The following is a 16,640-nucleotide window of genomic DNA, read 5'->3' as shown; positions in this document are numbered from 1 at the left end:
CTGCAGACCTAAAACCGCTTCTTTATTTAATACCTATGTATCACTCTGCTAATATACAGGGTGTGAACAAATTCACGGGGTATCAGCAGTACTCAAATCCTCGAAGCTGTTTCCAATGTAATGTATTAATTTTCATAAAGGGGTTGGTTTTAGCATTGAGTGTGGCAGAGGTGCAAAAATATACACTCTTCGAAGGAAACTGAGTCTGAATTCGGTCTGACAGGAACTGCTGTAAATCACGGAGTTTTAGTATCAACATTTTGGACAACATGGTCCACGGAAAATTCGTTCAAAGTTAGCTAGGGCCTAGAACATCACCCAGCTTATGAAAAGTGGGACATCTGTCTTTAAATCCTCTCTAACTAATACCTTCGTCATCTTATAGGTTACAGCTAGGTCATATCATACTAGACAGACATAGTTGCATTTGCATGACATGATATCGATTTCCTTGTAATAATTGAGGTTTTCTGTACAATGTATCTTGTGAGTATGCGATAGATTATTGTCTTATGTATTCATTTCTGTAAATTCTTAAAAGCAATGTGAAGATAACTTTTGAAGTGAACAAAATCATATGTCAATCGGATGATCCTGTTAATTGACTGGTAATATTCATTATCTCCTTTTGACAGATATGGGCTTCATTTCATCACAATTTTACTTCCGACTACAGACAAACCTATAAATGTTGCCTACTTATTAAAGGCGAACTCTATTTAAATTGATGTGCTGGTGAATAGACACATACACTCAATAGGTGAATGAGTGTGAAAATGAGCTTATTTGTGTCGAAAGGTATATGACGAACCTTAAAAAACTGTTTTTTGACTCAAAACGTTATTTTGCAAGAGACACCGTCAGAGATGTTTTATTAGATGGCGAGAGTCATTACTGCCGTCGGAGTAACATGCATGTCTCAAATTTTATTTTTACTACTGCCAGTGTTTCTTTCCTACCGATGTTAAATGCATCTTTTAAAAGACAATTTATTTCAATAATCGTTTAAATGATACATGTAACTGAACTATAATAATCTGCCCATAACCAGCTGACACCGTAGTAGTTACCTTTTCAACATTGTAAAGACTAAATACTTCCGAACTTTTAACGGCATCGTTCGGTGAGTGTTATTTGTACGGTCAGAGAAAATTTATTGTTAAGTACATTTTTGTATTTAACTCACTGGACTGGTATTGTATACTTATAGGCCATATGTTTTATAGCAAAACTACTTATCAACTCCAAGGATAAAGTTGAAAGTTTTTCTTACTTTTTACATTTGAAATAATTTTTAACAATTAAATGATAAGAAAATCAACATTTTAATAGAAAATACCCCCAATAGCACAGTAAAACATATTTGTACATGCATATAAAAAGATACAACGTTATCAAATGCAGTTGAGTTTATAAATGCAATACTAGTAATGTCACAAATGCAAATACGTCAACTTATGATCAAAACACCTAGCCAACAAGTCAAGAAATGAAAGACAAAAAAGTCATGAGCATCTGAAAAGGACAAAACTTTCAAGTTCAACCGTAGACTAATTGGGAATAGTCAACCCGTCTTTATCAAATTTAGGTGGCGGTGTTCGCCTTTTACTGGATCCCGGTCTAGTCACGTGACAGTAACAAGGTCTATATCTGAATATTTTTACACAATGAGGACCGGCAATACTGAATTCAGTAACAATCAGGTGACCTTCCGAACCTATTGCACACGTCTGTACACAACCTGAAGCATCAGCAGGGCAAACGGCCTGCTCTAAAAGAGAACCCCGTTCTGTATAAACGTTGACTGTATGATTCAGGGAGTCAGCAATAAGTACTTCGCCATCTCTGTCTACGCATATACCTGACGGAATCATTGATAAGCCTTCGCCGGTGGATTGTGGAGTAAAACGGTAAAGTAGTTTTCCATCGTAAGTGAAATATTTCACCATACAGTCTAGTGAATCACAGATAATAACCTCTGATTTGTTATTAACACATATCTGGCATCCGACCTTTGTTTTGGTACTGCCGCCGACAGAGAAATTATGCAATAGTTTTCCATTGCGCCTGTAAACTTCTACAGTACGCGCGCATGTTGAAACTACCAGATTAAAACTATCGTCACAGGCGATACAATACGGTTCGTGAGTTGTCGGGAACTGATACTTAAATTCTCCCTTCCGGTTAAAAACTTGCACCCTTCTGTTGTTTTTGTCGGCTACTGCAATATCTTCATTCGGGAGTTCAGTGATCCCTGTTGGTTCATTAAATTGTCCTTCTTTAAATCCACGTTTACCGAAAGTTCTTATAAGCACTCCAAACTGGTTTAAAATTTGCACTCTGTGATTTTTTGTGTCGGCTATTAGAATACTTGAATCTAACGTAGCAGATAGACCTCTGGGATAATTAAAGTCGCCGTCAGCTCTTCCTCTTAACCCAATGTTAAACAGGAGTTTGTTTGGCCTAAAATGAAAAGAACGTTCTAGAAGCATAGCTTAAAGTATGTCAAGAGATACCCAGTAAATCAACATCCAATAACTCAGAATTTAATTACATTTCCTTTAATTTTCACAGAGGACCTCTTTGGTGAGATTGAAACTATCAAAATCACCACCCCGCGTCATCACATATTGAATAAAGATGTTATTAGCATCATTGATATAAATCAGAAAAAGACATTTAACTCTATACAAGTCTAGTTTCATACAGTTTTTTGAGAGCGATACAAAACGCCGTCGCTTTTCCAGCCATGGATCCAACCATGACGTCATGATTATAACCATAGTAGCATTTATAATGAAGTGTAAAAATGTACTGTGTGCGAGAGACATCAGGTAATTATATCACTGACAAGTAAAAAGAAGGTTAAGATAATATGTTTCTGCAGAATTATAATATAGCAATACAACTGCTGAAATTGCTTCATCACTTTTACTTCCGGTTGTTATTTTCTGAACAATCGAGGGTCGAAACAAAGCCAACAGTCGTCTTGATTCTCTTACGGTTCTGATCAGTGCAAAATAACAGTACCATATACATGCAGCAACAATCTTGAAGAATTCATACGAGAGCATTAAAATGTTTCACGCAAATTAATCTTTTATTTAATGGTAATATCCATATTTGTTTGGACTTGTATTTAATAACTCCACCAATGCCACTCATGCTTCACTCTAACAGCTAAAACACATTATCTTTTTGATGCATATTACCTTGCGAATTTGTTTTTTGTAGAATATTTTGTCCTAAACAATTGATCAAGATTTCTATCACTACTTATCGTTTTCCATTTGTTTATTTAATTTAATATTTTCATGGTATTAGTCTTATATGCAGGGTGGGAGTATTAAGCTTTAATCATACTTTTTGATTCCGTCCGGCGTAAACTCATCTTTCTTTTGACGTAGACTTGTAGTACTCTTCCTGGTCTCAGCCAGACCTTTTGCCAGAACCCACGTTTCCCATTCTCTGCGATCCCTTAAATCCTTCATCATCTCCCGTCGACAGTCGTGAGCTGGAAACAATCATACAGAAATCAAATAGATGTCTTATTTCTTTGTTTGTAATTCAAGACTCGTGCATACTTCTGTCCCAAAGTTGATTTGGTTAATTTACATGCAAGCCTTTGAATAAACGTACAATAATGTGTTGTATGCATGCTAATCTACATGTATTAAAGAACAAATACGTGTAGGCTATCCATTCAGTGAATATGGCTGCTGTGGTTATTTTTTTATGAAAACTTATCGGGTATTGTTTTAAGAATCTCTATTCTGTTATTTTGTTTGAGGTGTATAGTTCAATAAAAATTCTCATCGCTAAAAAATCCTTCTAACTTGATCAAAACTTTATGTAAAAAGTATAAACTTAATTAATAATTTCACAACAAAAGTAAGGGGAGTGAAAATAATTAAAAAGGAAAGGACAAGTGTCCTTGTCTGACGCCTTCTCTTATCATTTAAATACGTAAACTAGCAATTATGTATCTTTTGAGGTTGTATTGTCAATACCCAAAGCATTGTATTGCTATTCAAAATTTCATTGCTGAATTTGTATTTTGTCACATGAATAGCGATGTAAAAATATGATAAACCAAAACACAAAACATATTGATATGATATTAATGACGTTTTAACAATATTGTAAAAGACATTTATTTTTCATTTGATAAAATATCTTGAGAACATATCAATAATAACATTTATACCTTTGTAATAGAAACAAATTGAAAGTACTCGCTATACCCCATCCTAAGTTATAACTTGCACCAAGGTACATGTAACTAAATAAAAGGCACTCTGAAAAGAGCGTCTTAAGCTATCAAACAATGTCTAGCTTTTTGTAAACCATTCCTCTATACTTACCATACTGTTCGTCTATTCATAAAAGAACAAATGAAAATGCAAATAAAAACAACGAATATAGTGACTTAAAATTCTATATACAGAAGTGTTTTAAACTATCTGCAGCGTCATAAGAATAATTATGATTAGGTTTCACTGAGATCATCCGGTACACAGTTAAATACCATGCCCAAAGCTTGAAGTGAAATTCTGGATTGGTCATCGAAAGGGCAATAACTTTATAAACATTTGGCATCTTGGTCATTCTTTTAAATAGCGTTGACTGTATCTACTGCAAGTTTAAAATAGCTACATTTTTACTTTAAGCCGAAGTATTAAATATGGACGACATACATTTATCGCATGTATTTAATGGTCGATCACAAACAAATTTCGTATATCGTATTTCATTTCTTTTAAACATAGCGCTGACTTTACTGTGCTAAGCTATGACTATAATGAACTTCATTGTTTAAAGTCCACCATTTCCTAAAACGCATTAAACCTATTAATATTACTACATCGTTTGTGAAGTGAAGAATCGTGTTGGTTTTAGTACATGACTGTCCCGTGTTGTTCAATGAACACACTTGAATGCAAGGAATACATGCATGTAGGCTAAGAATTGAATTGATTATAGAAGCAAAAGACAATACTTAGGTCCTATCATTACTAATTCTGATGACTTTTCAATTCGTCGTTTCATGTATTTTATTTAGTATGAATGGCCGACAATAAAGAACAATTGGTTTGTATTTAAGCAAGCAATAAGTTACACAAAAAGATACACAGTTTTTAAGCATGTATACTATTCCGAATGTGCTTCATATCTCCCAATAAAATATACTAATGCCAGTGATTTAAGTGATCCAGACCACTTTTTTTTTTACAAAAAAGCAGGATATAAGTGGCATTTGTACAGGCTGTACCTAGTGGTGGTCTGGTTTATTTGTAAATCCTTAAAAATGTACCTTTTGGTCGTCTGTTGAAGATGTGAGGTGATCGGTCATGGTACAACTCTTTGTAGGTTGGAACGCTAGTCCTAACATCCGGGGATGTGTAACCAAGCCCGTATAACCGGTACCTAGACTGGTAGTCAACCATGATGAACTGAAAATGAAATGATGCAAAAATACCGCCTTCCTCATTCGTCTTCACTCAACTTTTATTGTGGTTATAATCAGTGATGTATGAACAATTCAATCAAAATTGTGAAATCTACTAATATATATCTAACAAAAATGGACAAAAACAAAAACAAAACAAAACAAAAACAGACAAACCATAGTATAACTGAAGTATTATAAATTCCTTCAGAAATCAAAGAAATTAAGAGCTGAGCCTGATATTTTCTATCTGTTTAATGATAAGATACGAACTCATTCCCTTACGGCACCACCGCCTCGCCGCCGCAGTCCAGCACGCCAGCCATTAAGTTTAACCGGTGGCGCTGGACTGCGGCGGCGAGGCGGGTGGTGCCTTACGGGATTGAGTTCGTATCTCAAAAACATTAACCACCATTATTATCACTGAGAATTTGAAAAGATGTTGTGCATCGCTAATTTACAGTAGAAAATTCCATGTATAACAAGAGTTTCAATGATGGATATTTAATAATTTCATATTTTCATATTTTTTTTTCATTTTTTTTTTAAACAAAGCATGAAATTTAACAAAACTAGTCATAATTGCTACTTTCCCACTGTACATTGCACATTCTGTAGGCATTGACTTATCATTTTTAAAACAGAGCAGAAATTATTCGATCTGACAGCTTAATGCTTTTAAAGTAAAATTCAATACAAACTAAACATTTATCTTCCAGAACTTGTCAATAAATGGCTATTGAAAAAGAGCATTGATGACGGACTAATGCAGTCTTTCAATATGGAAAGCTTCAAAGTCCGCATAGGAAAAATCGATTGAAATATAAGCAAGCTTAATAGCCTATGCAGACAGTGATCAATAGAAACAAACGTTTCTTATTGTAATTTGGACCTGTAAGTGTTAGGAATTTGACAATTAAGCATTAATTACATTTTTACTGTTCCTTAATCGTTGTTAAATTTATTGCAGGGATTAAAAAAAATAAAATCCTGTATACTGTACGTTACTATCTCTGTAGTATTAGTGCACATATTATGTCTCAATCAGTATATTATATTTAGCTTAAAAGGGCTTCGCAGCTATAAATCTGGCATTGAGAAAGATTTTAGTATAAAGATTATTGAGAAATGTCATCCTTTTGAAAGATAAAAAACTAACTAGTTAAAGGAAACCAGTGTTAGATCTGAGACCTATTCACGTTGTTTGAAGCTAAATTTGCCAAAAATGATGCCCTACATGTAAAGCAGTAAAAATGAGAGTTGTTCGCGAAAAGGTACTAGAAAACTATTTACGAGCATCTATTAATACCAAATCTGATTAAAATGCCTTTTTCTCCAACATGTCTTTAAAAAAATAATCTTATATACATTTACATTCTATAGGTTCAAAAAAAGGGGGGCAACTGCAACAATTGAAACATGCGTTTCATAAGCCATATAAAGCTGAATTCTAAGGGGAAAAGTTTAAACACGAAATGATCAAACCGAATTAATAAATGTATTTACAAAGCAAATGCTCGTGTGTACATATTCAATTTGTCAAAATAAAAACACATTTAAAAGGCCAGACATTTAAAATCCTTCTTCAGAATTTTAAATTTTGACTCATGTTTTAAATGTTAAGTTGATAAACTTGAAACCTGTGTATTTATTGATAAAACATCATCGATTTCAATCTGAATTACCCTAAATTTGACCTTTAACAGATTTCAAGTTTAGATATTTGAATAAAACATGAATTAGTAAACATAACAAATACAACATGACTTTATATAATGATAAATATATACACCACTATATAGGTATTGTAATATTTTAAAATCCATATTTTCACACGCGTGAATTCAATTCGATACGATCTACACAACGTCACGAAATTAATATCCATTAAACCTGCGAAGGTTAAAACAGTCAAATCATTATTTGAAATGATCCCTAACAATGAAAAGTAACATACCTTAAAACGAAAGAAATGCGAGACTTCCTTTACATATCTAAACAGATTGACCTCGTCAAATCTCGGACAGCTTCGCTAGCAACGGTAGTCTCGGAGCAGGAACAGACACGAAATCGTCAGCCGGATAAACTGATAATTGTATATGTACATGAAAAGTAGATTTAAAATGTAAACAACACTGCAAGGATCCGACTATTGATCAAATTAGAAAAAAAGAAAAACAAACAACAAACTAATTTTGATTGCTTCGTGCTTTTCGTTTTTAAATGAACGAAAATTCATTGGACCTGGTTGGGTGTTTACAAGTTCATTTACTTTTAAAATAATCCTTGAAATGAGATTTTAATTAACTGTACATAAACATGTTAAGGATTTAATATGATTATGTATTTAAGCCAACATTGACACGACTTTCATGCCTTCTTTGCCTATGTCGGAACAAATTAATTATGGTATTAGGGATATCAGAAATGTTTCGAAGTTCGGGTGAAGAAATTTTATCAATTGAATCATTGATCATGAAAAGTGAAGTAATAATCTTGTTCCTTAGTACTTGTTTAGTTGCACATCTATTTCGAGATTTTATAGCTTGATAAAAAGCGATTGAAGGTTGCTCTGTGCCTGTTAATTCAGTTCTTTTGTCACTACGAACCAATAAAAATAAGTAAAATAAAATAAAATAAAATAAAATAAATAGAATTTCCAATAATGTCCGATGTTCGAAACCAATTGTTGATTCTATGTGTCTTACCTTCTACATATAAAAGATAATATACTTAAATGCCAGTGTACATGTAAAATTAATCACTTGATGGCCGATAACCTTGGGTTGTCAGTTTTCTGACACACCAAGTTATATAGCTTATCTATATTGTTGGTCATTCGACTGTTATACCAGAATGACTACAGTTTTGGTGGCCATTTTCCTTCTAAACTGTGTGTCTATAGTTTGTTCAGCATTTGGTCCGCCTTATCCGATCACTGCCGCTGTTTTCAAAGGACGAAACTCTACAGATGAATGGGGAAGGGTCATAGATCATTTCAAGAAACAGGGTGGCGATACTATTATCCTCCGGGCACCACCAATAAGAGTGAGAAGCAAGTTAAGCCTAGACAATGACCCTGATTTCGCATCGTGCGGTGCCTCCTCAGGAGTTCAAAGTTGTTATGAAGCAGTGACAGCCGATTTGACAAATAAAGGTTTAGGGGTATCAGCAGTGACCACGTATGGTAATGACGAAATATACAGATCGTCGATGTTACGGTGTTCCGGTTTTGACAAAAAACTACAAGGAGCTAACAATAGGGAGTATATTCGAATTGTACTTCCAACAACTCCTGTAAGGTACTCATTTTTATATACATGTACATGATATTATGAAAGAAGAAAACGTTTTCCAGAACTGACTTTCAGTCTGACTCCTCATTCATGAAATATAAGTAATTCAGCTATTTCATAAGAAAGTGGTTTTGTCAGTTCATCTTCATAATCAAATCAAAAGGAAATAATTAAAATAAAATATTATTTAAAAATGAGCTATTAAAATAATCAGTATAATGCTTAAAATGATTTGGTTTTATTGTAGTGCAGATTGCGTGTTTCCCAAAGGAACAGAAGTGGTCGTTGTTGTTTCCGAAATTGCACGAACAGACAATCAAGAAGTACTCCTTAAAACAGCCAAGTCAAAAAATGTTGACGTGATACTGGGCCTCCCAGCTCAACCATTACAGTTGTCCATTCCTACAGTAAACCTTACACATGCTTACCTAACCTTCGTTGAGCGGGTTTTGTTAGACCAACAGGCAAGATATGCTGCTCAATACTCCGCTGTCACGGGTTATTACTCTCGCGATGAAGTCGTGCTCACTGATGATATTGTATCGCTGCGCATGCACAAATTCAATAATCTTCTCTCTGGTATGGTACATGCTGTAGGGAAGAAAATCCTTCTGTCTGCTGATATAAATCTTAATGTATTGGTATCTAATAAAACAATATCAGATCATATTGAAGGCTTCTCAAAATTGTCGAACTGGACTTTAACTAAAATTGACATTATTGCCGTTCACGAAGGGCGGGGTTTTGGAAAAGGGGGATTATTTTGGCCCACACAACAATACAACCCAATAAACGCCACTGATCCATCTTTGTTCAGGATTTTACAGAGCCAATTTAGGACCATTACAGAAGAAACAACATTTACTGACGTATTTAGTGGAAGTGTTCAAGAGGTGGGTGCTAGAAACTTTACTTACTTTGTTATTTGCAATCATTTGTCATTGTTCCTACCTACTTATGCAAAGCAACGTGTTGTTTATGAATATTTCTCCCATTCTAAGCCGGTGATTAAAAATGCACGTTTCCTTTTAGCCACTGGGTGGTGACTACATATCTATGACAGTTTTCCCGCCAAATTTTATTTCCGACTTTTCTACTCAACAAATCAGCTTATTATTGATTTAGATTATTTATCCATTCTCTGTGGTAAAATTAAGATTGAATCATGCTCGTTAGGACAATTAATTGGAAAGATTGAATAACTAAAATATTATCACGAGTGCCGAAGAACGCCTAGATTTAACGAGTAAGCGGAACTTCTTCCGTGCACGATTTAAATCTTCAACCGTTCTTGGCACTAGTGATCATATTTTGGTTATTCACGATAACCAATTGATTGTCCTATTTATTATATAGATTTTCTTAATATTTTATCGATATTTTCAACATGAATTTTAAATTTTGTGCTTGGCGGATTGGTATCTAAGTTGTGACGTTTTTTCGGGAGAAAGTCCGAGAGTGAAATTACTGGATTTATTTTACAGTGTGAATTATCGAAATTTATTACACTGGGAACATTCGATAAAACACTGCTTTCTATATAATAATTTATTTTATCAGCTGAGTGGAGAAACAATTTAGAGTTAAGATTTTATCATACCCGCTAAAGATTTTTAATTTTACCATCTTGGTTGGAGAAACAATTTAAACCACTCATTCCTGTAGGAGAATCTGTTTTTAATTATTCCAGTCGATACATATAAGACACGTGTACAGTCATGATTGCAAGTTTGCCAATTGTACGAACCGGTACTAATTAAAGGAAATTAAAAAAAAAAACAATTAATTTGCATAAACACATATTTAACTATAATCGTACTAACCGTTGTCTTGCTCTACATGAAACTATTTCAGTTGTTTCACGGCTTGCACAATTTCAAGACACAACATCAAAACAGTTCAGAGCTATGGCTACTTCTAGAATCATTTGAAGACTTAACAGACGACCTGTGTCTTCCGGTTGACCAGAGAGGTTCCGGCAATCCTTTACCTATGGACAGAACCAGTAAATCTAGAATAGACAACTCTCTTACTTCAGCTGGTGCTGCAGTGCGTAAAGTAATGGCGTTCGCTTATGATCCAGATTTTACCTGTACGACAAAGAAATACGCAATTTCATTGGTGGATGAAATATCACAGGACCTAAGCAGACCAATTATAAGCAACTGTTCTTTCCATTCATCGACAAATAGATCGGTTGTGGTCCTTGGATACAGTCTGGAAGCTGAAACCCAAGGATTCCAAGTACAGTAACAACTCACTATCGTCAATAATCCATACAATTTTATACATATTATTGAAAAACAAGTACTATATTTAAAAAAAAGATAGCCGACGCAGTAAAATTTTTTTCTTTTTAATTAAATCGTCTACATTTCATTCAGGAAATTATACATGGGACGCAATTTCAATTTTCAATTTCAGCTTTTTTGAACCACACTAAGTTATCAGTATATGGCCAATCGGGAAACAGAATTGCGAATAGGTGACTTGCGTTTCCATGGAAGAGCGTCTTTAAGGTCAAAGGGTAAAAAGCGAAAATATACCGACTGCGTCGGAAAACGTAACACAAAGTTTTTGTTTGCATTTCTGTAGATACATAATCACAGTTTTTATTAAGACTGCAAGACTGTCTGGTTTAATGTTTATTAAAAAGATCGACAATCCACACATTACATGGTATTTTAATCTTGTTGCAGCCACGCAATTTCAAAATGACAACGGTGACATTTGCTAATTATTATTTAAACCTTACGGTGAATTAATATTAGTTTTTTTACCATCTTTTTTTAAATTTTATTTCTAAGACTTTTTTGATTAAATCTAATCGAGTCCTTATCGCAACACCTCTGGTATCATATCATATGTTATGGGATTGAGCCCTCGACGACATCGAATTAGCTCGGTACTGCAAGTTGTATAGATACATGTATTTGTAGGTCGATTGGCCTGACAGGGATGGTAAAAGACATCACGACCACACATATGGGTATTATTTTGAACTTGACTACGGTGAAAAACATAGACTGGTTCCCTCCTTGGTGTACATCCAGTTGTATGATCCGTACGACGTTATTTCATTGGCTGACCATGGCTACGTCAAAGTTCAAGCAGAAAACAGTTATCATGACTGTCAGTTTGAGTTTAATTTTCGAAATTTAAATGAAACATAAAAATATGACGACTAGTTTGTTTTTGAAATTCTTTCCTATACTTACATTTTTTAAGTATCCTGTATCTGAGTTACGATAGCGATGGCTTTTTGCGGACAATAAAAGAAAATGTGAAGTTTTCAGATAATTATACGAGGTAAAGTAAGTTTTGATACAATCTATATTTCTATATGTACTAGTATTTACAAGATGACTGAAAAAGATGCCTCGTGTAATAGATATGTTCAACCTTACAACATCAGTAGAACACAGAGGATAGAGAACATTTTCGAAATAGTAAAATGTCGACTTATGAGACCAAAGTCTCGATAGAAAAGATGAAAAGTGCGGAAGGTCAAGAAATTATGACCAAAATGGCAGTTTTTTCCCAAAGGAATGCAATTTTTTCAAAGAGAAAAAAAATGGATTTGGAAATTACGACCTCAGGGAAAAGTCTAACGACAATTTAGCAGAACTGACAGATGCTTACGAGGACGAAAGCTCTGATCATAATTCACAGACCCAGATTAGGGGGGGGGGCAAGGTCACAAGCAACGTGGTTTGATGGATGTATCTGAAGACTAACAATCAGAAGAATCTGACACAGAACTTTTTGATCGGTTAGAGGATAGTTCGCTCTTCACTCTGAAAGGCAGCATGGAAAGTCATGTAACTTAGTACTTCAACACACGAATTGCAGGCGATTTTTCTAGAAACATCCGTCGAGGTTCTCATATTATCTTGAAACCGTAGAATTCTGTAGATTTTGGGACAAAAAGGTACTTCTTTCTTATGTTATAAAAAAACCCAGAATTTATAGACGCTGAAGCATAATATCTTCAATGTATCTACTGTACCAGCTATGGTTTTTTACAAACTGTGCCCGTTGGCAAATTTGTGCTGCCTGTTTCTATTGGAATATCACAGAAATAATTTACAGCAGTAGTGAAAGTGGGAGGTTTAGCTCTTTAAAATGTGATTTAACCCTTTCTTTCGATCGGAAAATTTGTATCAAAGATAGACTATTACAGTTGTTTCCAACTTTCTGGTTTTTGCCTTAGGCAAAAGTAAAAAAAGAATACAAAAAAGAGGTAACAATTCGGTAATTTTGTTAGTACTCTTGACTTAGTACTTAGGTATCAATGATTCCATGCTTTGCTGGAACAAAGAGCCATTTTTCAAATTAGGATCGGCGATCCTTTACTTGATATAAACTCCTTTCAACATGCCAATTTTTTGAAATTCAATACTGGCAAATTAGACACCTTTTTTTCATCCGATTGTGTTTCATGAAACATTTTTTTCCTTTTTTTCAAATTTGCAAGTTGATGAGTGTTTTTTGTTTGTTTGTACTTTTATGTATTGAACACCAAATCTGTTTTTTTTGTGTTGTTCAGTCGGTTGGTGATGGCTTTATACTGGTTTTAACATTATTGTCTATCTGGAGAATATATGTGCATATTATGTCTCCTTGATTTCCTGGATTAAGAAAAAAAATTGTTGTCATTTCAAAACAATTAGCTGATTTTTTAGAATTTCATGTTGACATCCCGATTTATCAGTAAGGTTAAATATCATGTACAATATAGATAGTTAGAGGTGAATAAAATTATTACACTGAAAACATTTGATAAATGACCGGCATCTATATTATAATTTATCGTAAATTATACACATATCTGCTAAATATTTAAAAAAAAAACAAAAAAAAAACAAAAAAAAAAAAAAAACAAAGGCATACATATAAAAATGTTAATGGAAGAAAATGCAATTGTAAGAAATCAAATCAATTACATGAACACACCCTGTCGTAATCGTTTTTAAGTACTACATGGTTAAACGTCTGAATGATGGATTAAATGTTAAGACTGGAAACGTCATAATTGACCTCCAAAATGGGAATGATGCACCAGAGTGATGGCCCACCATATAAATAATACACATAAAACTAGAAAGTTTTAATGAATATGATAAACATTGCCATCTCTGTTCTAGCAACTGCGTCAGTTTCCTAAGTAACATGTCTTGGTTATTTACATTAATTTTATTTTCAAATAAATTATTTTCGGGTATGAAGTACAGCGGACAGTTTACATACCTAACGCAATAGACTAATCGCTGAAGGCAGCTTATAAAACATGGTATTAGATTGTCTGGTCTCCACATTCGCGGATCAGTTTCCTCGGATACCCAAAATATGATTGTTTTAATAAAGGAAGAACACAGTAAGTCCTTACATCTTGGGTCATGTTCTATCAGGTCTTTCAATACTATCTTTATCAAAAAATAACATTTTAGCTGTGAATGTCTGAATGAGAAAATTAAAAACTTTTCGGTGACAGAAAGGATACACGCCATTCTAGTTCATCGTTTTTTACCCTTTTATTCCTATTGGGGCAAATAGAATACCATGTTCCACAAGAAGTCTTTTTTTAATATACGGAGACGGCCATCCGTTGTTTGGTCTTCTCATCCATTTGTTTGTACTTGTAGTGAACAGTTTGCTATGTAAGCCGAAGTCCATGTCTGTTGTGTCAAGTGAACAGTTTGCTATGTAAGCCGAAGTCCATGTCTGTTGTATCAAGTGAACAGTTTGCTATGTAAGCAGAAGTCCATGTCTGTTGTATCAAGTGACCAGTTTGCTATGTAAGCAGAAGTCCATGTCTGTTGTATCAAGTGACCAGTTTGCTATGTAAGCAGAAGTCCATGTCTGTTGTATCAAGTGAACAGTTTGCTATGTAAGCAGAAGTCCATGTCTGTTGTATCAAGTGACCAGTTTGCTATGTAAACAGAAGTCCATGTCTGTTGTATCAAGTGACCAGTTTGCTATGTAAGCAGAAGTCCATGTCTGTTGTATCAAGTGAACAGTTTGCTATGTAAGCCGAAGTCCATGTCTGTTGTATCAAGTGAACAGTTTGCTATGTAAGCAGAAGTCCATGTCTGTTGTATCAAGTGAACAGTTTGCTATGTAAGCCGAAGTCCATGTCTGTTGTATCAAGTGAACAGTTTGCTATGTAAGCCGAAGTCCATGTCTGTTGTATCAAGTGACCAGTTTGCTATGTAAGCAGAAGTCCATGTCCGTTGTATCAAGTGAACAGTTTGCTGTGTAAACAGAAGTCCATGTCCGTTGTATCAAGTGAACAGTTTGCTGTGTAAACAGAAGTCCATGTCCGTTGTATCAAGTGAACAGTTTGCTATGTAAACAGAAGTCCATGTCCGTTGTATCAAGTGAACAGTTTGCTATGTAAACAGAAGTCCATGTCCGTTGTATCAAGTGAACAGTTTGCTATGTAAACAGAAGTCCATGTCCGTTGTATCAAGTGAACAGTTTGCTATGTAAGCCGAAGTCCATGTCTGTTGTATCAAGTGAACAGTTTGCTATGTAAGCAGAAGTCCATGTCTGTTGTATCAAAGTGGTCGGTTAAACATGGACCGTAATCCGTAGATTCATACTTCATAAAGCTTCGAAACAAGTTTTTAAATTATATGTCTGAAAGATAAACTCTTCGTTTGAAGTTTTTGCAACTATTCAATATTCGAAAATTAATATGTTTGAGTAATCGCATATGTGCAAAACCTGGCTTTTCGTCATTGGTATTAACAGCAAATGAAAGTAGAAACGAATTGAAGACGAACATCTTGGCTTGATTCTGATACGTGGATAACCTTAATATACACATAACATCTAAATTACTTTTCGGTGTGATGTTCATAACCTTGCATATACTGCCACTCGATACACGTTTATATTTTTCATTCGGCATAGCGTTATCATGTATCGATAGTAACAGCCTGACAGTTCTTACAAGATCGTCAAATCCTACATCGTTTTGAGACAAAGATACTGATACAGATTTAGTGACAATGCCTTTTTCGTTTTCTGGAATGAATTAATATATGAACTACATTTAATTTGATCTCAGAATCATTAGATATAAACAAGCCATAAAATTCCACAGTTTAAGTATTAACAACCAAGATTTGTGAACATTCGGCAAACAGGAAAACCGTAAACTGTTCAGCCTTAGATCATTGTCCTTGAATTAGTTTTGCGCTAAAATTGTCCCATAATTTTTCACAACACGACACGATAGGCGAATGGGACACCTTTGAGAAAACACCGGCATGATTCTTATGTGTTTTTACTGTATATATTAAGTTGCCTGTTCTTTTCAATTTGACATCTTCTAGTTCTTTTCACTTTCATTTGCGAAACCTGTTTGGATGGTGACAAAAAGAGATGGCTTGTCGTCGGGATCTACATTCATTCGGTTGTGTCACCGAGTTTATGTAATTTCGTTGAACCGACAATAAGAAACTTGAATAACACACTGAAACAATCGAGTTGTATCGACACAAAGACATTCTCAATCTATCGGCAGAAATACCAGCAACAAACAAAGATGACCTAAACAATCGAATTGCATCGACACAAAAAACTTCTCACTATGTCGACAGAAATACCCAGAAACAAACAAAGGTGACCTAAAGAATCAAATTGTATCCACACAAAGAACTTCTCAATCTATCTAATACACAGCAACAAACAAAGGTGACATAAACTATGAAGCTATCAACAACAATAAATCCCTGGCTTGGATCAGGGGTAAAAAGGATTTGAGGACTTATGACTTGAATGTCTAAAATGGTATGGATTTTTTCAAAGTTGTTTTTTACAGACACACATGAAGGCTTTAACGACACGTGTGACTCATCCGCACCTCGAGATCTTATTAGTAACAT

At 34.5% G+C, this 16,640-nt stretch overlaps 2 protein-coding genes and 1 pseudogene across 3 annotated transcripts; 1 reads left to right on the top strand and 2 right to left on the bottom strand.

Annotated features, from left to right (window-relative positions):
- Nucleotides 1-1,306: 1,306 nt before the first annotated feature.
- On the bottom strand, nt 1,307-8,294 carry LOC148614633 (uncharacterized). 2 transcript variants are annotated; one of them, XM_088588860.1, is made up of 6 exons: nt 8,158-8,294; nt 7,407-7,535; nt 5,315-5,453; nt 4,365-4,376; nt 3,364-3,514; nt 1,307-2,463 (listed from the first exon to the last, which is right to left on the bottom strand). In XM_088588860.1, exons 3-6 carry the CDS (start codon nt 5,445-5,447, stop codon nt 1,551-1,553), a joined length of 1,209 nt encoding a protein of 402 aa, XP_088444986.1. In that variant the 5' UTR covers nt 5,448-5,453; nt 7,407-7,535; nt 8,158-8,294; the 3' UTR covers nt 1,307-1,550. The 2 variants fall into 2 exon arrangements, with proteins under 2 accessions (XP_088444986.1, XP_088444987.1); XM_088588861.1 differs by lacking the exons at nt 4,365-4,376; nt 8,158-8,294 and having other exon boundaries at nt 7,407-7,617.
- An 11-nt stretch (nt 8,295-8,305) lies between these two features.
- LOC148614632 (uncharacterized) lies at nt 8,306-11,932 on the top strand. Its single transcript, XM_088588859.1, has 4 exons — nt 8,306-8,751; nt 8,993-9,638; nt 10,600-10,989; nt 11,685-11,932. Exons 1-4 carry the CDS (start codon nt 8,306-8,308, stop codon nt 11,916-11,918), a joined length of 1,716 nt encoding a protein of 571 aa, XP_088444985.1. The 3' UTR covers nt 11,919-11,932.
- A 1,792-nt stretch (nt 11,933-13,724) lies between these two features.
- LOC148614631 (cyclic GMP-AMP synthase-like receptor 1) lies at nt 13,725-16,262 on the bottom strand (annotated as a pseudogene).
- Nucleotides 16,263-16,640: the final 378 nt, after the last annotated feature.

This window comes from Perna viridis, chromosome 6, assembly GCF_037379345.1.
Source record: "Perna viridis isolate PV_CMFRI_1.1 ecotype Kerala chromosome 6, ASM3737934v1, whole genome shotgun sequence".
Lineage (NCBI taxonomy): Eukaryota > Metazoa > Mollusca > Bivalvia > Mytilida > Mytilidae > Perna > Perna viridis.
The sequence above is the reverse complement of the archived record's forward strand: the minus strand, read 5'-3'. Positions and strand labels throughout refer to the sequence as shown.

Bases quoted from the DNA above. Each gene is read 5' to 3' on its own strand.
- LOC148614633 (XM_088588860.1), bottom strand. From the start codon at position 5,447: ATGGTTGACTACCAGTCTAGGTACCGGTTATACGGGCTTGGTTACACA. The intron at 2,464-3,363 runs GTATGATTAAAG...TTTTCATTTTAG, and splicing joins ACGCCGGACGGAATCAAAAA to GCCAAACAAACTCCTGTTTA.
- LOC148614632 (XM_088588859.1), top strand. From the start codon at position 8,306: ATGACTACAGTTTTGGTGGCCATTTTCCTTCTAAACTGTGTGTCTATA. The intron at 9,639-10,599 runs GTGGGTGCTAGA...AAACTATTTCAG, and splicing joins TTAGTGGAAGTGTTCAAGAG to TTGTTTCACGGCTTGCACAA. The intron at 10,990-11,684 runs GTACAGTAACAA...ATGTATTTGTAG, and splicing joins CTGAAACCCAAGGATTCCAA to GTCGATTGGCCTGACAGGGA.